Raw genomic sequence first — 25,943 nt, forward strand, 5'->3', positions numbered from 1 at the left:
ATAGTTTGTCTAGATTATTATTTTTTTTTACCCTGCGGCCGAAGCTTCCGATTGGCTGGTGCACGTGACATCATGACCAAGAGGCAAGAGCAGACTTGTAATTCAAAGCTACAATGTTGTGAATAGGTCTAGGTCATGCTGCAACCACCACTGCCACGCCATGACAAGGACAAATGTATAGATTATATTTTTTGCGTGGTTGCACAATTTGGACCCACCAGTTCCGGCGCCTCTGATCGCAAACCGTTTAAAAGATCTCGGGTTGAAAGGGAGGGAAAGACATGTAGCATAGGATCGCAGTTCGTGTTTGAAACATTGGCTCCTACAAGGCGTTCTGTTATGTGTCTTCGTTTTAGCGCACTAGTGCTAAGAGCCAACAGCCGGCAGGATGGCTTCTATTTTTAGGACCATCTTGTCCTATAATGACGGAAGGAGCTTCTTCAGATAGACATGGTTAAGATAACGTACCGTCACAAAAGTGGATGAATTTACTTGTTCAGATACTGTATATTGATATTAATATTGTTAAGGCACTAAGTTACATAGTAATGGTTTAATTACTTACATTTTATTAGAATATTTTCTAAGGAACTGAATGGTAAATGTAACTTCTGCCGACAGGAGCCCCTCAATCAAGACAATCACAATACACCTAGTTTGTCGACCTCTTGAAGTAGTGTCGGAACATGGGAGTTTTGTTTCTTATCACCCCCTTTTCCGGGGAAAATTACTCATGCAGAAATCGATTCAAGGTTAATAGGTTAATATAGGCTATCAAAGTTTTATTGACGTTATGTTTATTCACTGAAGCAATGTTCCCTGCCATAAGGCAAGGCAAGGCAACTTTATTTATACAGCACTTTTCATACACGAGGCAGACTCAAAGTACTTCACATATAAACATTGTCACACAATAAAATAAAATAATAGATACGTAAAAGAAAACATGCAAAGAAATGAGTAAAATAGAAAGTTAAAAAGGCATTTTAGTATTCAAATAGAAAATAAAGGCAAAGTTAAAAAAGCTTTTTAGAAAGTGCAATGTATTTAAGGTTTAGCAGAAAGCTAAAGCAAACAAAAGTCTTCAGTCTTATTTTAAAGGTGCTCAGAGTTGGGGCAAATCTTAAATCCTCAGGGAATTTATTCCAGCTATTTGTTGCATAGTAACTAAATCCTGCTTTCCCATGTTTCGTGTTTACTCTGGGGATAATTAACAGATTGGTCTCTTAGTATCTTAGTGGTCTAGAAGGCTTATGTTATGGAAGCATATCAGTTAAATATTTTGGGCCTAAACCATGAGACCCCAACGAGGTAGCTTTACTGGTTTTACAGAGTTTGGAGTGCAAATATACCACACAATAAAAAACAGCTATAAACTGGACTTTAACCAGGGTCAACATACCCAACTAATCAATTACAAAACTATTTACAGACTGACCATACCTTTTTAAATAACAAAAAAAAAAAAACATAGCCCATTGACTTATCGGCACACACTGTTATGTGTACAGTAAAGTTATAAAATTACAACAAAGTTGCTCATGCTTATTTTGTTAATTATTATTATGTGTGAATCTCACAGTCACCTCGCATCCATTCAGTCCATAGACGGCCCATATTGACCCAGATGAGCCGGATGGAGCTCATTACATAAACCTGCCTGTAGTTTGCGGTGTGGTTACGGTGTGGTTTCCTGGCTATTTTTGTAAATAGGCAAGTCTTACAGAGTACTAAATATGGGCGCAGGGAACAACAACATACAGACCAGATCAAGCAAAAGGTACAGAAACAAGTTTTTTTATGTTGTTAGCCCCATAGCATATTTGCCTAAGTCATATTTTAAGGTTCATCTTGTAATAAGTGTCAAAAATCCCCACGATCCTAGAAGCTAGAAGCAAGGAGAGCAGGAATAAAAGCGTCACTCGCTGGTTCTTTCTTTCTTGATATAAATATTAATTCTAAACAGCATTTTACACAGTAGCCTATAATAGGAAATGCTCAAAGGTAAATCAACGCCAACACTGACTGTAGCTTTTTATCAGAGAAGCCACCGAAACAGCGCCAGGGAAGACTGTTTCTTTAACATTGAAAAATAAAGCTGAAAATGATTTATTGGAAATTGTAAGAGTTAAATTCAGGGGCAAGAAATCCAGATACGTTATTTAAATGCAGTGGCGTTAGCCCCACAGAAGATGAGTAGGCTAGATAGCTCCACTTGATCAGTTTGTCCCAGTGCAACAAAACAATCAAAAACAGCAAGTTAAATAAATTCTTAAAAAAATCTAAAACATCCCCTACGTTGCATCAAAGGCTAATTTCATCAACCTGTGTGGAAAACAGGAAGTCATTGTCCACTTTCAGCCACGCGTGTGTTGCAGCAGACATCCATGTGTCTGATCTTTGTTGGAATATTGACAAATGATCCGGTGAGTGCAGCGACCTCATTGCTCTTGTTGAGAGCAACATGGAGTGGTCTGTAGTCCCATCAACGTGTTCCAGGTGTTGGACATTCAGAGGCGGCCTAGTAGATGCGCAGCCGGCAACAATGTAGAGGCCACTCTGGGTGACTACTTACATGTTTTCATTTGAATTTGTATTATTCAACGTTTTCATCTCCGAATCCTCAGCAACTGTGAAAGAAACAAAAACACATGCAATTCACACCCAAAGCCATAGTACTTTTTAGTTCGTTTATTTCCATATTTGGATCTTGTTCTAGTAAGTTTCAGCTCGCCGTTGTAGCAGAGGCGTTCTTCAGTTACGGTACGACTCGGGAGGATGAATGAGGTATGATAGTAAAACTATTTATTGAAGAAGGCAATCGAATCATGCGATGAAAATATTCAATCCAGGGTCGGTTCAAAAAGCACCCTATTAGCAAGTCTTGTCTTGTTTAGTGATCTTATTCATGTATGGACGACCCATTTGGGTCGTGGGTGGGTTCTGTGTCAGCTAACTATAGATCCACTCGGCCCTCAGCCTGGTTTGAGTGGCTACAGCTTGTTTGTGCAAGCAATTGTTTTTGGCTCGCTATTACAGCGCAGTATGTGAGCTATGGTTTGTGATGGGCTTTTTTCCCGATGGATAGCAAGAAAAATGCTCTATTACGTAGAGAAAAATAATTTAAACAATAGTATAGTTAGTAGTTGAATTGCTTTCTTTACTGTTCTTGATTGTTTCGAATGTCATGACCCCAGAGACTCACCGGGCGGCTGAGGCACGAAAATCTCACGTTCTGGAAAACAACATGGAAGGGCATAAATAACATCATAAGTGGATTACTGTTAGAAGGCTTACGGCCGGGTCACCTCTGCTATGCCCTCTTTAATGAAATAATACATTTAAACAGAAAAATATTACATTTTGGCAACGGTAGAAAGATATTTCAACAATACGTACCTTTTGTCTACAGTTTATGATCAGTCATCTTTCAAGCATTTCACTTTTTTCTTGGTAACCACCACAGTGACTCACCTGCGACTTCTTCGGTTGCTGGTACTGGATCGGCTTGTGGGGCTGATTGGGGTCGTTGCTGGTTACAAACTGAGGAGAAACAATGGAATGAACAAAAGCCCATGTTAAACAGAGGCCCTGGGATGAACTGAACATCGCCAACAGGCGACTTTTTAAACTAAAGGGATTCAGATAGCTTGTGACAAGCTCGCTAAATCCCTTTAGTTTTTAGTCATGAGTGAGTATGAAATTCATAACGATCTAGCTAAACATCCTGCATAGACAGAAGATAAATATCAACAACTTTTAGTGTAGGCCTACTGGCGTTTATTTATTTTAGTTTGTTTGCTCAACAATCTTGTGTGCACCTACGTGGATTTCTTTTGCATTTCTTCCGCCAAGCAATTCCCCCCACACACACCAGGACTGGTACGATTAATAGTAGAAGGTAGAGAAGAAAAGTATGACCTTGAAAAAAAACACATTGGCACCAGAATGAACGTAAGTTGGTGAAATAGCAGCCTATATCATTACAAATACTATTTGTTGTTTGGGATGCTCTGTTTGACATGACAGTTTATAGTACATTTTCTCAAATGACGAGAAAACTAGTCGACCACTATAATCCCTATCTGACTGTGTCCCCAAATGACATTCACCTTTGGGATGTTGACAGACCATCTTCTCGTCAGAGGAAACGCCCCCCAAAGAGCATCTGATGAGTCGTGCTGATCCGTCTGAACAGTTGAAGAACGCAGTACTAGAGATGTTGAACAGCGAAGAATTCTTATCCTGCTTAACGATGTTCTTCCATTGATGCTCAAGGACACCAGAAACGTTCCATGATATGTTGCTGACTGGATAGACGGCGATGGCCGTACATGTGAGCGAGGCATTGGAGACGTCACCAGCGCTCTCAGGGTTGTGATGCTCTAGTGTGACTGCATCGGGGGTTGCTAGAGAAGAGGGAAAACAAGAGAAGGTCATTACAGAAGATACCAGGAGATAACTCGCGCAAACACGCGGGCAAATCTTCTCTTCACTTTTGGTGTGTTGACGCACAGTGAGTCATTCAGGGGCTAAAGCACTACCTCCGGCAGTCAGAAAAATGAAATAGATTAGTTAGAAATGTACCATTGTTCTTTCAATTCTGGTGTGAGGTACTCAACCTGCACGCAAAGGATAGCCTTATCCCCTATTTCTTCATGTTTGACTTTCATGAAAATGATTTTACAGCAGTTATGTGTATAATGTTTAATATTTTTTAAATGTTTAAAATAAAACACAATTTTTGGATACAGCCTTAATGCCTGTAGAATAAAGTAAATAAGTAAATAAAATTGATGTTCTCCATAGTTGAGTGGCATTGAAATACGGCCGTCCCTCCGACCTCTCCATAAAGAGTAAGGCCAGCACAACCTGAAAGAGAAAGGTTGTAACTTATATAGAGAAAATGTCAAGTCTGAAACTAATGATCCAAACTGTATCTCTACATAGCCTCCACATCACGTTACTGCAACACGCAGACAGAACACCACACCCACGTAACCACGTGTTACCAAACAACTATTCCTATGTGTATATTTAGCGACTCATTTGGCAACCCTTGATGGAGTCAGAGTTTTTTATATATATTGTCTTGCTTGTTAGTTTTTGCCAAGAAAACCTGCGACTATAAAATAGTTTCTACTAAAGGGGAGGTTCATTTTAGAAAATCCACACAGATTTGGCCAGACTTGTAAGGGTATGACCGGTATGCTATGTTATGTTGTGAAATCTTTGGTATGAAGGTTTGAATGATTGCTGTCTTGTACCGGCACCGCTACTAATCTTGATGCGTCTGCAATAATGCAGAATGAGGAACTGCAGGCTGAAGGGTGTCGTAAATGTGGCCCTCGGACAATGCATTAGTTGTGTACACATCAAACCTATCGGTATGGCTGCATACAAAGTCAATTTGGATATTTATGTATGGAGTAATTTTGCAAGAATTTGCCAAGATTCTGGCAATTCTGATGAAATTATGATATTAGGTTATTAGAGTAACAGCTGAAATTATTACAGTTAGAACTCTTATATTAAATATTTTTAAATATTTTCTTACCTTTAACAAAGAAGAGAAATCCCAGCAATAAAAATAGAATCTCCATCTGGGAACAACATATACATTACAAAAGTTAAACTTAATTCTAAAACATGCAATCACAAATGTCTTCAGGTAAATCAAATTTCAAAAACAGGTTTTGAAACACGTTTGGCCATATAGCTTCTAGATTGCCATTCTGCTCGTCATTTGATGTTCTCCATAGTCTAGGGTTAATGTTTTGATAGTTATGGTAACACACACACACACACATTGTGTGGTTGTGTGCACAGATGTGAGGACGTTGCTCACTGTGTGTAAAGCAGAAAGTGTGAACTGTATGAAATGAGAGTCTTACACTTAACACCTGAATATAAAGCAAAGAAATGGTGGAATAAACCCACCCAGAAGAGGATGTATCACGACAAATATTGACTTACCGTTTCGATGAGTCCGGACATGAATGATTACACACTTCCTTGTTCTTTGCTGATGAGAAGAGTGGTGGCTTGTGTCCCTCTCATGTGGGCTGGGTGACAGAGTACTACCAAGCCTTGTCATGCGTGCGTGCGTGCGTGCGTGCGTGCGTGCGTGCGTGCGTGCGTGCGTGCGTGCGTGCGTGCGTGCGTGCGTGCGTGCGTGCGTGCGTGCGTGCGTGCGTGCGTGCGTGTGTGCGTGTGTGAGAGAGATAGAGATAGAGATCTACGTTAGAAAGATGATATCTCAAATTATCATTTGAATATCCACCTATTTTAACTTCCACATCACAGGAGTGTATTGGGTTATTGTTCAGCAAAAGATCCAACTCCAAACTATAGGCTTCATGTTCAGGAAATAGTTTTTTTTTTTCCCTTCACCTCACTAATTATAAATGTATCAATATTGGTGAAATCATCTTCAGAAGAAAAAAAGTACTTTGATGCATCATTAACCAAATAATTATAATCAATTACAATTTTGTTGCGAGAACTCTAGCTGCTGCTATGGATACTGACTGCCAACTTGACCGATAGACGTGCCTGTGTTTACCTGTTCATGTGTTTTCACCTGTCATAAGCTATTTGTTTTATTTGCACTTGTTTTTGCTTAGACTTGAGAATACAATTCTTATTGTTAAAAAACATGTTTTTAAAAAAAAAAAATGGTCGTCCGTCTCATCATGCCTTTCATGGGTCATTCTTGATCCTATAAGTCGGCAAATGTGATCTCAACACATTGATGGCTCGAAGAGCAGTAGGTGGTCTGTACATTGTGTCAGCACACAGCACATTTGTATGCTAGATGATGGTAGCAAGTTGACCCTACCACCGACACCTAGGTGTCTTCACTGGGCTCCTACGAAACTGGACAGCAGCTGGTGGTGTATAAAACAGGTTTACTGCAGGGTCGGAATCGGGCTTACTGCCACAGCAGGCGTTTCACCCTGGCAACAAAATCGGCCTGGCTCCATTATGTAAATAACAATGCTGTGTCAGCACGATGCAAAACCTGTGCAAACTTATTTTGTTCGTGGGAAGATGCACATGATGGTTACGTGGTGATCGCAGAGGTTAATACCCCGACATTTAGGCACCCAAAGATTGAAGGGGCCATTGAGCCCATTTTGGGCTGAGAGTTTTAGGAAGAAAGGGGGGGTGCTATCACCGTGGTTACGACCCACGGCAACCTGTCCGTTTTTTTTCCCCGCCCCTCAAAGAATCAGAAATTCCAGAATCTAAATCGATAAGCATAATCAGAATCTGAATCAGAATTGTTAAAATCCAAACGATGGCCAACCCTAGTGACGGCTGGGTCAACCTGTGTGGCTTCATTGCACCACAGGCATGCAGCCTCACCCACATCCCAGCATCCATCAGTAAGAGGAGGGAGGCTGCTTTACATGAGGCTGCTGAGATCAACCACACACACATGAAGGACATATTGAGATGTTTTATTGGTTGAGTAAAGATTAAACATTGTTTCTTGCTTCTTTCATTTCCTTTTTTTGTAAATCAGGATAAAAGCATTTGTTAAATTACAAGAAGGTCAATATAAAAGGAGCAAGAAGTGGCCAATGAGTGTCCAGGTGGGGGTTTCTACCCCTCATTTGCTTATCATTCAAAACATTGACGTAATTTGCTTTTCCCACTTCTGTTTTAAATCAGGTTATACAAGCTTATCATAGTAGATACTGATATCAGAGCCCTTAACTTTGAAAATGTTGTAATGATGTACTCTATGCATAATATTGTAAATTGTAATTATATCAATATGACAAAATACATTTGCTTTGAAAATAAATCATAAATATGTGAAACCTGCTAGGCTAACCCTATGGAAGATCTTACGTTACAAAAGTGTATCCAAATGATTCAACATGCAATTACACATTTGGTCAAGTAGCTAAATCTATTGTACCGAATTTCAAACAAACATTTAAAACATATTTTGCAATGAGCTTCATCATCACCAAACTGCTCACCATTACCTGTGCTCCATAGTGCATGTCCATGTTAAGGTTTTGATAGTTATGTTAACGCACACGTTACCATAAACACACGCAAATGTGTGAGTGCGAGCATTGCGCGTGGACAGGCTCCCTGCTCCTGTAGTCGTAGAGACCCGTAGATAACTACCCAATGACAGCACATTAGGGCGTAATGTGCTGTGATTGGGTAGTAATCGTCACCTCAAAGCGTCCTTCTGGTTGAATGCTGTGAGCGCTGAAAGTGACTGGGCTGTTCTGCTCCCCTCCTCCATTGACACTTTTGGCCCACGCCGAGTCAAACCATGCCACACTGAATTAAAACTGAATTCACCACAGCTTTTTAACCGCATGACAATGCGCAACAAAGCCCATTAGAATCTCAGCTTTTTAGTCACGCACCAGCAGCCAACGCTTCGACCGACACACCAACTCCGTTATTAAACATCACCATATTACGTTATAGTGGTGGTTTTAAACCAAATACTATATCCGGTCTAATCAGCATGCCACACGTCAAAAGTTGCCGCCGGCCACTAGTACTATCCTCCCACCACAAACTGACGAAGAGGTGAATGGAGACTCCACTGTTGTGTGTGTGTGTTGGAGGACATGTCTGCAGGGGACTGAGCTCATGATCCCCCAATGCTTAAAGGGGACATATTATGAAAACAACGCTTTTCCTGGGATTTGGGGTGTTGTTTTGTGTCTCTGGTGCTCCCACACACATACAAACTTCCCTCAAAAAGTCTGCAGGTACATGATATTTTGAGTGAGATATGCATGAACTAACGCCAAAGCTTTCCGGCTGCTCCGGCGGGTGTACTCCGGGAGCTGAACTGCCACCGAAGCTGGCAGGTCCGTTGAGGGGGATCTCGGCGGCAGTCCGGCAGCTCCGGCGCGGGGAGCTCGGCGGCAGTACGGCAGCTCCGCTCCCGGGGTACAATCCCTTTCTCCTCCAAGTCGCGGTTCATGGACTTCAGAGGGTCAACGACAAAGTTCCTTTCCCCCAATTCTTCTCCACCATGTCCGAGATAACCCGAAATATGAGCCTTTACTTTTGGCCATATAACTCCGTAATGAGCTTCTACATCACCGTTCTGCTCACCATCAGATGTTCTCAATAGTCTGGTGTTTTCATATACATTGTGTGTGTACATGCACAGGGGTGTGGCCACAGGGGTTTATTAAGTCTCCTCAATCTTTTTTCACATCGAGGATGTCACATGATGTTACTGGCTGTGTGACACTCCTCTGTCTACATCCTCTCGCAAACAATACGTGGCTAGGCAACAGCGGGGGGGAAGGGGTGCACGTACCACCCTGAGAGTTGACTTTATTGTAGCACACCTCTCTCTCTCTCTCTCTCTCTCTCTCTCTCTCTCTCCTTTCTCTCTCTCTCTCTCTCTCTCTCTCTCTCTCTCTCTCTCTCTCTCTCTCTCTCTCTCTCTCTCTCTCTCCATGGTTTCAATTTCACCCGATGGAGTAGGTTTAGCCGAGTATATCTTAATTACTCGTGTACTGATGTCCCCCACACACAGCAGTGGAGAACAAACACACACACACATACACATACACATACACATACACAAACACATGCACATACACATTCACATACACACATACACACTCACACAGCAGTACAGCAGAGAACACACCATCGACCAGGCCGCTATGAAACAGATATGTGTGTTATAAGGAAGGCGCAAACACACACACAAACACACATGGACGCACGCCAGCACAGACACCGTTGTACTCGTATAGACACCCACATGGAGCATCGACCTCATTCCTTAAATGATATTTAGAAATACAATTGGAACGGATCTATTTCAGCGTGTGTACTAGAAATGACACGCACACACTTACCCACACATCTTACCGAAGTCACGGATGGAGAAAAATGTGAGAAAATGAATCCCTTCAACAACCACTTCAAGGACAGGATATATGTGTGCGTGTGTGTGCATGCAGCCTAAATGCACACTTTTTGAGACAGCATGCACTTAAATGAACGCGTATGCAACCCACTGATGCAATTATCGAAAAAAACATCAAAAAAATGATATTGACATGGTACAGATGTGTGCTGGCAAAGCATAAGGGACACAGTATATACACATAAACACGCATACACACATACTCTCTCTCTCTCTCTCTCTCTCTCTCTCTCTCTCTCTCTCTCTCTCTCTCTCTCTCTCACTCACTCACTCACTCACTCACTCACTCACTCACTCACTCACTCACTCACTCACTCACTCACTCACTCACTCACTCACTCACGAAACAAACATCATATTGCCCACAACCACGTCAAAATGTATTAGCACCTGCTATAAACAATCTAGCATCCCCGTAACTCCCGAAATCCTAATTCTTTGGCAACGCTACTGCTTGACCATGGTGAAGGCTAGGAATAGTTATTTATTATTTATTGCTCCAAACCTTTTTACATTCCACACACAGCAACATAATATAAAAAGTATTTGTTCCGCTCCCAGGGGCCAATGGAACAACAAACCCGCCTTGTAGATGTCTTTTTCTTTGGACTCAGGTATCATCTTATGACAGCTCTCACTTGAAAACTCATAAAGCTCAAAGTGGGAACTATATGAAATGCAAGTCCACGGCTGAATAAAACGTAAAAAAAATGGTTGCATAAATCCAACCAGGAGCAAATGTATGAAGGCCAATTATTCTTGGACGTACCGGTTTGATGTACCCTTCAGTCTGGGAAGTGTTTGAATGGGAACACTCTTCCTTATTCTTCACTATAGACGGGGATCGGAGGGCCTGGGTTGTATAGCCACCCTACCTTCCTCAGTGTCATCTAAAGGTTAACCTTTGTGCTTGGGGTAAACCGCCCACAAGGTTGGAGGCATCCCCTTATGCATTCTTTTACTTGGGTCATGTCTTCAAACATTATCTGATTTGATTATTTACATCTGCATTGTGGGGAGGGTGTGAATCTGTTTAAATAGCTCTGTCTAACTGTATTCTGGATTCATTCTGCTAGTGAGGAGTCTAGTGTAAGCATTCATTAAAATAGGTTAATTGTCTAAAACTATTTGGTGCTTTTTTGCATTTTGAAGTTTAGAAGAAGAATTCTCATCCGTCCTAGAGACGTAATATCCCTTAAAGAAATTGCCAGGGAAGGGGGTATTACCGAGGCCTTGTCATGTTGCATCCTGAGCTCATCTCAAATAAAGGAAGTATGCCTGGGTTAGACCCTAAGACTGAAGGTCATGAGGAAGTGGATAGGAGGCTGTGGTCGCTGGGAATCCTGACGCTTCACTCCAGAGTGTGAACTATTATACGCTGTGTCAGACTTCCAAAATGGGCTCATCGTCAGCATCGAGTAGCCAAGGGATGAGGTTCCATCATAGATGTATAAATTGTACGGAGCTATTTAGTTTGTAAATGTAAAACTGTAGATCATGGTTTATAAGTCACATCACGTTTCTTATCAACAATGAAAAATAGCGTCCTCTGTGATAATATCTGTTCCGAGTTGATTGCTATTGTCTAATTTCAGACCAATCAGGGCATCTCTTCCCTGCAATGGGTTCAAAGGTTTGAGTCGTATTGGCAGAAGAACAAAGCCCTGCAGCAGGCATCTGCCAGGGTGTTGAAGTGTGCTTCCGGTCAGGTTAGAGTGGTTGGGACTGTTTGAATCAGTGGAGCCTCACCTTTGTATAGTTTGTCTAGATTTTTTTTAGGAACAAATACAGATGAAGGTAAAGCAGCAGTGCACAGCGATTTGCAAGGTAAGAGTGGTGCTTGGTCAGAGAGCTGCTCTCGCGTGGCCTCTACTTTTTCTGGTTTGTAGCCTACCCTGTGGCCGACGCTTCCGATTGGCTGGTGCACGTGACATCATGACCAAGAGACAAAAGCAGACTTGTAATTCAAAGCTACAATGTTGTGAATAGGTCTAGGTGGAATGAAGTGGATGAATTTACTTGTTCAGATACTGTATATTGATTTTAATATTGTTAAGGCACTAAGTTACATAGTAAAGGTTTAATTACTTACATTTTATTAGAATATTTTCTAAGGAACTGAATGGTAAATGTAACTTCTGCCGACAGGAGCCCCTCAATCAAGACAATCACAATACACCTAGTTTGTCGACCTCTTGAAGTAGTGTCGGAACATGGGAGTTTTGTTTCTTATCACCCCCTTTTCCGGGGAAAATTACTCATGCAGAAATCGATTCAAGGACGAGTTAATGTAGGCTATCAAAGTTTTATTGACGTTATGTTTATTCACTGAAGCAATGTTCCCTGCCATAAGGCAAGGCAAGGCAAGGCAACTTTATTTATACAGCACTTTTCATACACAAGGCAGACTCAAAGTGCTTCACATATAAACATTGTCATACAATAAAATTAAATAATAGATACGTAAAAGAAAACATGCAAAGAAATTAGTAAAATAGAAAGTTAAAAAGGCATTTTAGTATTAAAATAGAAAATAAAGGCAAAGTTAAAAAAGCTTTTTAGAAAGTGCAATGTGTTTAAGATTTAGCAGAAAGCTAAAGCAAACAAAAGTCTTCAGTCTTATTTTAAAGGTGCTCAGAGTTGTGGCAAATCTTAAATCCTCAGGGAATTTATTCCAGCTATTTGTTGCATAGTAACTAAATCCTGCTTTCCCATGTTTCGTGTTTACTCTGGGGATAATTAACAGATTGGTCTCTTAGTATCTTAGTGGTCTAGAAGGCTTATATTATGGAAGCATATCAGTTAAATATTTTGGGCCTAAACCATGAGACCCCAACGAGGTAGCTTTACTGGTTTTACAGAGTTTGGAGTGCAAATATACCACACAATAAAAAACAGCTATAAACTGGACTTTAACCAGGGTCAACATACCCAACTAATCAATTACAAAACTATCTACAGACTAACCATACCTTTTTAAATAACAAAAAAAAAAAAACATAGCCCATTGACTTATCGGCACACACTGTTATGTGTACAGTAAAGTTATAAAATTACAACAAAGTTGCTCATGCTTATTTTGTTAATTATTATTATGTGTGAATCTCACAGTCACCTCGCATCCATTCAGTCCATAGACGGCCCATATTGACCCAGATGAGCCGGATGGAGCTCATTACATAAACCTGCCTGTAGTTTGCGGTGTGGTTACGGTGTGGTTTCCTGGCTATTTTTGTAAATAGGCAAGTCTTACAGAGTACTAAATATGGGCGCAGGGAACAACAACATACAGACCAGATCAAGCAAAAGGTACAGAAACAAGTATTTTTATGTTGTTAGCCCCATAGCATATTTGCCTAAGTCATATTTTAAGGTTCATCTTGTAATAAGTGTCAAAAATCCCCACGATCCTAGAAGCTAGAAGCAAGGAGAGCAGGAATAAGAGCGTCACTCGCTGGTTCTTTCTTTCTTGATATAAATATTAATTCTAAACAGCATTTTACACAGTAGCCTATAATAGGAAATGCTCAAAGGTAAATCAACGCCATTAAACACTGACTGTAGCTCTTTATGAGAGATGCCACCGAAACGGCGCCAGGGAAGACTGTTCTTTTAACATTGAAAAATAAAGCTGATAATGATTTATTGGAAATTGTAAGAGTTAAATTCAGGGGCAAGAAATCCAGATACCTTATTTCAATGCAGTGGCGTTAGCCCCACAGAAGATTGAGAAGGCTAGATAGCTCCACTTGATCAGTTTGTCCCAGGACAACAAAACAATCAAAAAACAGCAAGCTAAATAAATACTAAAAAAAATCTAAAACATCCCCTCTGTTGCATCAAAGGCTAATTTCATCAACCTGTGTGGAAAACAGGAAGTCATTGTCCACTTTCAGCCACGCGTGTGTTGCAGCAGACATCCATGTGTCTGATCTTTGTTGGAATATTGACAAATGATCTGTCGAGTGCAGCGACCTCATTGCTCTTGTTGAGAGCAACATGGAGTGGTCTGTAGTCCCATCAACGTGTTCCAGGTGTTGGACATTCAGTGGCGGCCTAGTAGATGCGCAGACGGCAACAATGTAGAGGCCACTCTGGGTGACTACTTACATGTTTTCATTTGAATTTGTATTATTCAACGTTTCCAACTCCAAATCCTCAGCAACTGTGAAAGAAACAAAAACACATGCAATTCACACCCAAAGCCATAGTACTTTTTAGTTAGTTTATTTCCAAATTTGGATCTTGTTCTAGTAAGTTTCAGCTCGCCATCGTAGCAGAGGCGTTCTTCAGTTACGGTGCGACTCGGGAGGATGAATGAGGTATGATAGTAAAACTATTTATTAAAGAAGGCAATCGAATCATGCGATGAAAATATGCAATCCAGGGTCGGTTCAAAAAGCACCTGTGCGTGTCATTCATTCATCTTAATGGTTTTTCTCTCTGGTTACTAGGAAACTAGTAGTAGATCCGTCCATCATACATCTGAATTAGACACCCTCACCTGTGATATCAGTAAATGATTGTTTTAAAACGGCTTATATTGGCACTTTGAACTTGATGCGTATAGTGGCCTAGTTAGGCCACTATACGCATCATAGCATGTTTTAGACCTGAAAAAGGCGCTTTCGCCAGATGCATTTAGAAAAGCATTATCAATGAGGTATATTAATTCAGGCCTAGCCTCTATTAGCAAGTCTTGTCTTGTTTAGTGATCTTATTTATGTATGGACGGCCCATTTGGGTCGTGGGTGGGTTCTGTGCCAGCTACCTATAGATCCACTTGGCCCTCAGCCTGGTTTGAGTGGCTACAGCTTGTTTGTGCGTGTTGCCATGGTTTTTGGCTCGCTATTACAGCGCAGTATGTGAGCTATGGTTTGTGATGGGCTTTTTTCCCGATGGATAGCAAGAAACATGCTCTATTACGGAGAGAAAAAATATTTAAACAATAGTATAGTTAGTAGTTGAATTGCTTTCTTTACTGTTCTTGATTGTTTCGAATGTCATGACCCCAGAGACTCACCGGGCGGCTGAGGCACGAGAATCTCACGTTCTGGAAACAAACATGGAAGGGCATAAATAAAAAAGTGGATTACTGTTAGAAGGCTTACGGCCGGGTCACCTCTGCTGTGCCCTCTTTAATGAAAGAATACATTTATGCAGAAAAATATTACATTTTGGCAACGGTACAACGATATTTCAACAATACTTACCTTTTGTCTACAGTTTATAATCAGTCATCTTTCAAGCATTTAATTTTTTTCTTGGTAACCACAGTGACTCACCTGCGACTTCTTCGCTTGCTGATACTGGATCGGCTTGTGGGGCTGATTGGGGTCGTTGCTGGTTACAGACTGAGGAGAAACAACGGAATGAACAAAAGTCCATGTTAAACAGAGGCCCAGGGATGAACTGAACATCGCCAACAGGCGACTTTTTAAACTAAAAGGGATTCAGCCGGTTTGTGTAGCTTAACACCAGTCTGATGCTGTACAGTTGGGGGTGCTCTAGTCTATATATCACATACTCTAGGCCTACATATGCTGAATCATAAAAAAAGACCATTTGGAATTTGGCTTTGAAACACCACTGCAGAATGAGGTAATTTAAAGTAAATGCAAGTCACAAATGATCTTCCATAGCTCAGATAAGTATATGGGGGGGCATTTGGCCAAAAGAATACTCACATATGCGTCTCCTCAGAAAATCATTCCGGAGGATTAACATAGAAAGTGGATTGCTCGGACCTGGATCAGGAATAAAGGCTAGGTCAACATTGGGGACACTAGTATTCCAGTTTGTGAAACCTTTCATGGTCAAATATTCTAAGTCTATCCATTGAACAGCCAATGCCGTCCCTCCATGTAGTTATTCTATATTTGCTATGTTTTCATCAGTATGTTTATATATATATTGTAGCGGGCCTGTGGGTGTGGGGTTTTCACGCCACCAAGTTGAATAGATAAAATGACACAACACAGAGAGCAGTTCCAATGCAGAATGGTTTATTTACCAAGTAAACCAAACCAGGGTGGGAAAAGGGTCATCCACCTCTTCTAGGATACAGTCCAACACTTTCAACCTATCTCTTTCCCTTTTAGGCCGCACCACACTTCTAGCCTGACAGGCACAATCTGCCTGTCCTTTGCTAGCCCTAGCCTTCCTCGCCTCCCGTGTCTCTTTACTCGCCCTCTTGAGCCCAAGCACCCCTGCTTAACGATCCCCAGGCTTGCCTCGTTAAAGGGAGGAAGTCCATGTAAGGCTTTGGGGTGGAGCCAGCAGGTTGCTAGACCTACCACTCCCCTCACTCCTCCCTGCAGTCTGCCACAATATACATATACGTACGATATAGATCTAGGATATATCTATAAATTGAATGAGACCCAGAGCTAGTGAGAGTAAAAAGAGAGAAAACGGTGATTGAATGGATACTTACAACACTTCACCATTACTGCAATTGGAGCAAAAATGCATAATATGGCAATAATTATTCCGATAATCATCCCAACATCTGCAAGGAGAGGAAATGGAAATAAACATAAAAGGTACCATCATGGCATCAGCTTGCTAACACACACAATGTTAATAATTTGTCTCAACCTGAGGGGTATGAAACAACACACGCAGATGGATGATTTCGCTGGTTCCTAACCGACTGTCCCAACTGACCGTCCCAATTGGCAAATTAAAATGGATCAATAAAATCAAGACAGAGGTTGGCATTCATAGTCAGGTAGAGGAAGGCTAATATAATCAAGACTTCTCAAGTTAGAGCCAAAGGGGACAGGAGAATACCCAATGAGAATGTTAAGGCTATGATTTGGCTCTCATTTTGTATTATACTGAGAGTTTGGATGTTTGAGGTGAACAGGCTAGGGTTCGGCCTAACAGAGAAAAAGAAACCGCCTGTTTAAGTAACCTACTGGAAAAGTGATAATGTTTGCTAGACATTGCGTACACAATGCCAACAGTATTAAGAAACAAATTCACAAAACCTATCCGATCCGATCCTATCCTATTTTTTGCAAAGGTCAAGGTGCGCAGATGCCACAGTCTGACACGTGTGTGTGGATTTGTTATCCAATTCTACATTTCAAAATACAAATTGAGAGCAAACTTACAACTTCCCAAATACTATTCTACAAATTTAAGCCTTTGCAACAAAATGACCTTCATACGACCCTTCAGCGGTGACATACCTGGTACTGGTTTATAGAGTGGATTTTCCATGGGCAGGCTGGTGTTGCTGGTCCTCACACGGGTCTTCAGCCTGCAGAAGAACTTCTCAGGGGTATCAGAACTGCTGATATTCTTCAGCGCGTCACCCTCGGTCCACTCTCCTTCGTCTTTCTTCCATTCGTAGGAGACCGGTCCCAGATCGGTGGTGTCCGCGGTACACCTCAGAGCACAACTGACATTACACAGTGGCTGGGTCTCTATACTGGGCGTCGGAGGGCGCTCTGGTCAGGTGAAAAGAACACAAGAACAGAGATGAGGTCTTCCATCTGCTGTGTATCTAGACCCCCCAGACCATTTAAAAACAAAATATTTTTGAACAACTTTCACGGCTCACTACATTTCCCGCTAGCAGCATTTGTGCCCCAACTTTTTCATTCAAATTCAAAAAAGAAAATGTATTGCGTAGGTGATCATTTTCTTGCCAGTGCTTGAATATGTCTGTCTGTCTGCAGTCTAGAGCCCTGTCATTTTAATATATTAGCCTATATGCGAACCAATGGTAAAGGTTAGGTTAACTTTCGCCAATTCAATCCTGCCGTAAGATATGGGCCGATTTGTTTTATTACCCTAATGCCTAAGGCCATTAGTTTTACCAATTTCTTTAGGCTACTTCATGTTTCCTTACATTGTTTGACCGGCGAAAATCTAACCCAGGGTCTATTTCCGTATGAAACCAGGTAAAATAAGCCGTTGAGAATTTTTTTTGAGACAAATGGCTAATAGTGCTTTGGCTTGGGGCGGCGAACGCTTCCAAATCAGCATTTCTTAACCACTAATATTGCTCAGAATAGCATCAAATCTCTGAAGTAGAATGACTAGGGTCCCGACGCATAAAACAAAGAGCCAACAGCGTAGTTAGCGAACTAAGAGTTTAATAAACCATTCTTTTTTACAGGTCTGTGCATTACCGGTAGGTCCGTGTTTACAGGAAGGCCATACAAGTCGATTACCGATGCAACGGAGTTCCCTTCAAGGAGGAAAGTTTTGGAATTTATAATTAATATAGTTTACATGGTTCTGGGAACCATCACCTTATCGTGGTGGAGAGGTTTGTGTGCCCCCATGAACCTGAGGGCTGTTCTGTCTGGAGCATAGTGCTCCTGGTAGGGTCTCCCAAGGCAAAGTGGTCTTAGGTGAGGGGTCCGACCAAGAATGGTTCATAGTACTTTAACAGCAAGTACAGTTTAACTGTGAGGAGTTGTGCCCCACAGCCTTATATTATGCACATTGTAAAGTTCACTATGGAGATTCCAATCATCGCAAACCCAATCCTTCCAGTGGTGGTAGTCCGCAGAAATCTCCTGGCAGCTGGAGGAGCTAGAGTCAGAGTTAGAAACCTCCATTGTTCTGTCAATTCTGATGTGAGGTACTCAAACTGCACGCAAAGGATAGCCTTATCCCCTATTTCTTCATGTTTGACTTTCATAAAAAAGAGTTTGTTTAATAAAAGCGTAAAAATAAACACAATAGATCTAATGCCTGTAGAAAACTTGAGTGAAACAAATTGAAATTGTCAGCCTGACATGTGTTCGCCCTCTGCCTAGTTCCAGAGGTCAAATCTGAAATGAATCCAGGTCTGAAAATCAACTTTATGTTTTATAGAAACTAGGGATGCAAACAATTAATCGATTATCGATTAATTGTCGATAAGAGATTACTCGATTAAAATAAATTACTTGCAATTAATCGCATTTTAACCCGTAATTCCCCAACCGTCCACGTGAGGGCGCACTTGACGCCAGACGTACTTGACGCACACGCGGGAACACAAGCGGGAACACAAGCAAAGCAGTGCCGTGTTCCAATACCCGTACTTCCATGAGTATACTTAAAGGAAGTATATTATCCGCACTGGCTACTACGTTAATTTTTCAAATGTGAGTGCTGTTCCAAATCGAGTACTCCGTGGTGCACTAACCGGAAATTACGATCACGACTGCCGCCGTGGCTCCTCCCCCGCAATAAACATCCCGCTTTGAACGGTGAACTATTTACGCCTAGCAGCTATAAAAAGCTATAAAAACTATAAAAACTACAAAATGACTCTATTAATGCAGGCTATGTGGAAAATGCGCCGACTTTGGCTTTGCCTGGCTCCGCCTCTTCTGCTACGTAGCTAAGAAGGCTGCCGTTCAGTTCAGTACGGGGAGTGTCCTTCGATCCACACTTCACGATTAGCCCGTTTTGAGTACGGCATCCGGGTCCTTGAAGTATACTTCTTTTCGCCGGATCTGAATTGGAGTACTGCGTACTCAAATTTTGGCTAGTAAGTACGGACAGTACGGGTATTGGAACGCGGCAGGACAAGACAAACGAAAAGCGGGACACTAACACGATGAAGAGGGCAAAACGGAGTGCAGTATGGAGCCACTTTAAGTTGGTTAATGACGACAAAGACGCCAAATGCACAATATGTGGAAGTATTTTAAAGTACAACAACTAAACGACTTCGTTGAATTACCACCTAAATGTGTCACATTCAGAAGGAAATTCAGCTTCTCAGAAGAATTGCCGCTTATCAATTAATCGATCATCGATCGATAAGATGAAACAACTATCGATTAATGAATTACTCGATAATTTGCATCCCTAATAGAAACACTGGAAAAAGTTACATGCTTTACATAAAATATACAATACCTACATTTAAGAGTTGATCTGCCCACATTTATGCATTTCAAAACAAACTGATTGGAGCGGTTGAATGTAATAGGTATGATCTATTTTTGTTACCGATGTTCTTGTTGAGAGTGGGAATGAGTGAACGGCGGCCTACCAATTAGGATGAGTCTTGTTGTAGTGTCTTCAGTAATTCCACGGCCGACCCCATGGTCTATGACGCATTTGTATGTCCCTTCGTCTGAGACGGTTAGATTCCAAAAGGTTACCGTTTTATCCACATGGTTCAAGTAGGTGTCAGGTCGACTGGGCCCAGTGAGGTTCTTCGTCTTATGATATCCAATTATAAAATCAGTAAAACCTGGGCCTCCTTGAAAGTAAATAGAATTGATGTTCTCCATAGTTGAGTTGCATTGAAATACGGCCGTCCCTCCGACCTCTCCATAAAGAGTAAGGCCAGTACAACCTGAAAGAGAAAGGTTGTAACTTATATAGAGAGAGAGAACGTCAAGTCTGAAACTAATGATCCAAACTGTATCTCCCAATAGCCTCCACATCACGTTACTGCAACACGCAGACAGAACACCACACCCACGTAACCACGTGTTACCAAACAACTATCCCTAGTATGTGTATATTTTGCTGCTCATTTGGCAACGCTTGCTGGAGTCAGAGTTGTTTACATATATTGTCTTGCTTGTTAGTTTTTGCCATGAAAATCCACGCAGACTTTGAGATGGACCTTGGCCAACCTTTGTAAGGGTATGACCGGTATGCTATGTTATGTTGTGTCATCTTTGGTATGAAGGTATGAAAGATTTCCTGATGTCTTTTACCTGCACCTCTACTAATCTTGATGTGTCTGCAATAATGCAGAATGAGGAACTACAGGCTGAAGGGTGTGGTAAATGTTGCCCTCGGACAATGCATTAGATGTGCCCACATCAAACCTATCGGTATGGTTGCATACAAAGTCGATAAGGCTATTAATATTTGGAGTAATCTTACCAGAATTTGCAAATATTCTGGCAATTCTGATTCAATTCTGATGTTAGGTTATTAGAGTAACAGCTGAAGTTATTACAGTTAGAACTCTTACAACTGAAATATTTTCTTACCTTTGACAAAGAAGAGAAATCCCAGCAATAAAAATATCATCTCCATCTGGGAACAACATATACATTACAAAAGTTAAACTTAATTCTAAAACATGCAATCACATGTCTTCAGGTAAATCAAATTTCAAAAACAGGTTTTGAAACACATTTGGCCATATAGCTTCTACATTGCCATTCTGCTCGTCATTTGATGTTCTCCATAGTCTAGGGTTAATGTTTTGATAGTTATGGTAACTCACACACACACATTGTGTGGTTGTGTGCACAAACGTGAGATTCAATTATCAATGAGGAAGTGTTTTCCCCGCCTCTTTTACTTTGCTGAGTGCTTCCCGCTCAATCATGTATTATGCCGGAGCTCCCTGGACTCCGAGCAGAAAAGGTTCCTGACACCATTTGCGTTATTTTTCATTCTCCAATCAGATGAATTGAGGAGGCCAGAAGGCCTGGGCTGGACCCCCACGGTCCCCTTGTGTTCCATCATGGTGCTCACATGGGGCACTATGCCTACCTAGCCTAGCTAAAGGTTGGCGACCAACTCTAACCTGAAACTCCCTGTGTGTAAAGCAGAAAGTGTGAACTGTATGAAATGAGGATCTTACACTTAACACCTGAATATAAAGCAAAGAAATGGTGGAATAAACCCACCCAGGAGAGGATGTATCACGACAAAGTATTCTTCGACTTACCGTTTCGATGAGTCCAGACATGAATGATGAAACACTTCCTGAAACAGTTCTTTATGTTCTTTGCCGAAGAGAAGGATGCTGGCTTTCCTTCTCATGTGGGTGGTGGCTTCTTCTCATGTGGGCTGGGTGACAGAGTACTACCAAGTCTTGTTGTCATTGTTGCATCCTCAGCCGTGCGTGCGTGCGTGCATGTGTGTGAGAGAGATAGAGATAGAGATCTACGTTAGAAAGATGATATCTCAAATTATCATTTGAATATCCACCTATTTTAACTTCCACATCACAGGAGTATATTGGGTTATTGTTCAGCAAAAGATCCAACTCCAAACTATAGGCTTCATGTTCAGGAAATATTTTTTTTTTCCCCTTCACCTCACTAATTATAAATGTATCAATATTGGTGAAATCATCTTCAGAAGAAAAAAAGTACTTTGATACATCATTAACCAAATAATTATAATCAATTACAATTTTGTTGCGAGAACTCTAGCTGCTGCTATGGATACTGACTGCCAGCTTGACGGATAGACGTGCCTGTGTTTACCTGTTCATGTGTTTTCACCTGTCATAAGCTATTTGTTTTATTGTGTATAAAACAGGTTTACTGCAGGGTCGGAATCGGGCTTACTGCCACAGCAGGCGTTGCACCCTGGCAACAAAATCGGCCTGGCTCCATTATGTAAATAACAATGACGTGTTCTGCACGATGCAAAACCTGTGCAAACTTATTCTGTTCGTGGGCAGATGCACATGATGGTTACGTGGTGATCGCAGAGGTTAATACCCCGACATTTAGGCACCCAAAGAGTGACGGTGCCATTGAGCCCATTTCGGGCTGAGAGTTTTAGGAATGAAGGGGGCGTGCTATCACCGTGGTTACGACCCACGGCAACCTGTCCTCTTTTTTTCCCTGCCCCTCAAAGAATCAGAAGTTCCAGAATCTAAATCGATAAGCATAATCTGAATCTGAATCAGAATTGTTAAAATCCAAACGATGGCCAACCCTAGTGACGGCTGGGTCAACCTGTGTGGCTTCATTGCACCGCAGGCATGCAGCCTCACCCACATCCCAGCATCCATCAGTAAGAGGAGGGAGGCTGCTTTACATGAGGCTGCTGAGATCAACCACACACACTCACCAGGATGTCTATGGTGAGAGAAGGACATATTGTGATGTTTTATTTAAAGATTAAAGAGAGTAAAGATTAAACATTGTTTCTTGCTTCTTTCATTTCCTTTTTGTAAATCAGGATGAAAGCATTTGTTAAATGACAAAAATGTCAATATAAAAGGAGCAAGAAGTGGCCAATGAGTTTCCAGGTGGGGGTCTCTACCCCTCATTTGCTTATCATTCAAAACATTGACGTAATTTGCTTTTCCCACTTCTGTTTTAAATCAGGTTATACAAGCTTATCATAGTAGATACTGATATCAGAGCCCTTAACTTTGAAAATGTTGTAATGATGTACTCTATGCATAATATTGTAAATTGTAATTATATCAATATGACAAAATACATTTGCTTTGAAAATAAATCATAAATATGTGAAACCTGCTAGGCTAACCCTATGGAAGATCTTACGTTACAAAAGTGTATCCAAATGATTCAACATGCAATTACACATTTGGTCAAGTAGCTAAATCTATTGTACCAAATTTCAAACAAACATTTCAAACACATTTTGCAATGAGCTTCAACATCACCAAACTGCTCACCATTACCTGTGCTCCATAGTGCATGTCCATGTTAAGGTTTTGATAGTTATGTTAATGCACACGTTACCATAAACACACGCAAGTGTGTGAGTGCGAGCATTGCGCGTGGACAGGCTGCCTGCTCCTGTAGTCGTAGAGACCCGTAGATAACTACCCAATGACAGCACGTTAGGGCGTAATGTGCTGTGATTGGGTAGTAATCGTCACCTCAACGCGTCCTTCTGGTTGAATGCTGTGAGCTGTGAGCGCTGACAGTGACTGGGCTGTTCTGCTCCCCTCCTCCATTGACACTTTTGGCCCACGCCGAGTCAAACCATGCCACACTGAATTAAAACTGAATTCGCCACAGCTTTTTAACCGCGTGACAAAGCACAACAAAGCGCAACAAAGCCCATTAGAATCTCAGCCTTTTAGTCACGCACCAGCAAACAACGCTTCGACCGACACACCAACTCCGTTATTAAACATCACCATATTAGGTTATAGTGGTTGTTTTAAACCAAATACTATATCCGGTCTAATCAGCATGCCTCGCGTCAAAAGTTGCCGCCGGCCACTAGTACTATCCTCCCACCACAAACTGATGAAGAGGTGAATGGAGACTCCAGTGTTGTGTGTGTGTTGGAGGACATGTCTGCAGGGGACTGAGCTCATGGTCCCCCAATGCTTAAAGGGGACATATTATGAAAATAACGCTTTTCCTGGGATTTGGGGTGTTGTTTTGTGTCTCTGGTGCTCCCACACACATACAAACTTCCCTCAAAAAATCTGCAGGTACATGATATTTTGAGTGAGATATGCATAAACTAACGACAAAGCTTTCCGGCTGCTCCGGCGGGTGAACTCCGGGAGCTGAACTGCCGCCGAAGCTGGCAGGTCCGTTGAGGGGGATCTCGGAAGCAGTCCGGCAGCTCCGCCGCGGGGAGCTCGGCGGCAGTACGGCAGCTCCGCTCCCGGGGTACAATCCCTTTCTCCTCCAAGTCGCGGTTCATGGACTTCAGAGGGTCAAGGACAAAGTTCCTTTCCCCCAATTCTTCTCAACCATGTCCGAGATAACCCGAAATATGAGCCTTTACTTTTAGCCATATAACTCCGTAATGAGCTTCTACATCACCGTTCTGCTCACCATCAGATGTTCTCAATAGTCTGGTGTTTTCATATACATTGTGTGAGTGTGTACATGCACAGGGGTGTGGCTACAGGGGTTTATTTAGTCTCCTCAATCTTTTTTCACATGATGTTACTGGCTGTCTGTCACTCCTCTGTCTACATCCTCTCGCAAATAATACGTGACTTGGCAACAGCGGGGGGAAGGGGGGCACGTACCACCCTTAGAGTTGACTTTATTGAAACACACCTCTCTCTCTCTCTCTCTCTCTCTCTCTCTCTCTCTCTCTCTCTCTCTCTCTCTCTCTCTCTCTCTCTCTCTCTCTCTCTCTCTCTCTCTCTCTCTCTCTCTCTCTCTCTCTCTCTCTCTCTCTCTCTCTCTTTCTCCATGGTTTCAATTTCACCCGATGGAGTAGGTTTAGCCGAGTATATCTTAATTACTCGTGTACTGATGTCCCCCACACAGCAGTACAGCGGAGAACACACCATCGACCAGGCCGCTATGAAACAGATATGTGTGTTATAAGGAAGGCGCACACACACAAACATACACATTCACTTACACATTCCTTAAATTATATTTATAAGTACCATTGGAACGGATCTATTTCAGCGTGTGTACTAGAAATGACACACACACACATACACACACATCTTACTGAAGTCATGGATGAAGAAAAATGTGAGAAAATGAACCCCTTCAACAACCACTTCAAGGACAGGATATATGTGTGCGTGTGTGTGCATGCAGCCTAAATGCACACTTTTTGAGGCAGCATGCACTTAAATGAACGCGTATGCAACCCACTGATGCAATTATCGAAAAAAACATCAAAAAAATGATATTGACATGGTACAGATGTGTGCTGGCAAAGCATAAGGGACACAGTATATACACATAAACACGCATACACAAATACTCTCTCTCTCTCTCTCTCTCACTCACTCACTCACTCACTCACTCACTCACTCACTCACTCACTCACTCACTCACTCACTCACTCACTCACTCACTCACTCACTCACTCACTCACACACGAAACAAACATCATATTGCCCACAACCAAGTCAAAATGTATTAGCACCTGCTATAAACAATCTAGCATCCCCGTAACTCCCGAAATCCTAATTCTTTGGCAACGCTACTGCTTGACCATGGTGAAGGCTAGGAATAGTTATTTATTATTTATTGCTCCAAACCTTTTTACATTCCACACACACAGCAACATAATATAAAAAGTATTTGTTCCGCTCCCAGGGGCCAATGGAACAACAAACCCGCCTTGTAGATGTATTTCTCTTTGGACTCAGGTATCATCTTATGACAGCTCTCACTTGAAAACTCATAAAGCTCAAAGTGGGAACTATATGAAATGCAAGTCCACGACTGAATAAAACGTAAAAAAAAAATGGTTGCATAAATCCAACCAGGAGCAAATGCATGAAGGCCAATTATTCTTGGACGTACTGGTTTGATGTACCCTTCAGTCTGGGAAGTGTTTGAATGGGAAC

General features: G+C 41.7%; 1 protein-coding gene and 1 long non-coding RNA gene across 4 annotated transcripts; both read right to left on the minus strand.

Moving 5' to 3' along the window:
• Positions 1-557: 557 nt before the first annotated feature.
• On the minus strand, positions 558-22,886 carry LOC130380355 (uncharacterized). Of its 3 annotated transcripts, none has more exons than XM_056587532.1 (9): positions 21,609-22,886; positions 20,920-20,965; positions 19,959-20,267; positions 17,143-17,403; positions 16,380-16,454; positions 15,631-15,690; positions 15,229-15,297; positions 3,206-3,235; positions 558-2,630 (listed from the first exon to the last, which is right to left on the minus strand). In XM_056587532.1, the coding sequence occupies exons 1-9, from the start codon at positions 21,627-21,629 to the stop codon at positions 2,572-2,574; spliced, it is 930 nt and encodes a 309-aa protein (XP_056443507.1). In that variant the 5' UTR covers positions 21,630-22,886; the 3' UTR covers positions 558-2,571. The 3 variants fall into 3 exon arrangements, with proteins under 3 accessions (XP_056443507.1, XP_056443505.1, XP_056443508.1); XM_056587530.1 differs by lacking the exons at positions 558-2,630; positions 3,206-3,235 and adding exons at positions 11,866-14,108; positions 14,967-14,996 and having other exon boundaries at positions 21,609-22,883; XM_056587533.1 differs by lacking the exons at positions 558-2,630; positions 3,206-3,235 and adding an exon at positions 11,866-14,108 and having other exon boundaries at positions 21,609-22,881.
• Positions 4,788-6,009, minus strand: LOC130380363 (uncharacterized). The gene is made up of 3 exons (XR_008895291.1): positions 5,977-6,009; positions 5,558-5,603; positions 4,788-4,872 (listed from the first exon to the last, which is right to left on the minus strand). It is a non-coding gene; the product is annotated as an uncharacterized LOC130380363 (long non-coding RNA).
• Positions 22,887-25,943: the final 3,057 nt, after the last annotated feature.

Source organism: Gadus chalcogrammus, chromosome 4 (assembly GCF_026213295.1).
Source record: "Gadus chalcogrammus isolate NIFS_2021 chromosome 4, NIFS_Gcha_1.0, whole genome shotgun sequence".
Lineage (NCBI taxonomy): Eukaryota > Metazoa > Chordata > Actinopteri > Gadiformes > Gadidae > Gadus > Gadus chalcogrammus.

Bases quoted from the DNA above. Each gene is read 5' to 3' on its own strand.
- LOC130380355 (XM_056587532.1), bottom strand. From the start codon at position 21,629: ATGTCTGGACTCATCGAAACG. The intron at 20,966-21,608 runs GTAAGTCGAAGA...TGTTGTTCCCAG, and splicing joins TGTCTGGACTCATCGAAACG to ATGGAGATGATATTTTTATT. The intron at 20,268-20,919 runs GTAAGAAAATAT...TTTCTCTTTCAG, and splicing joins ATTTCTCTTCTTTGTCAAAG to GTTGTACTGGCCTTACTCTT.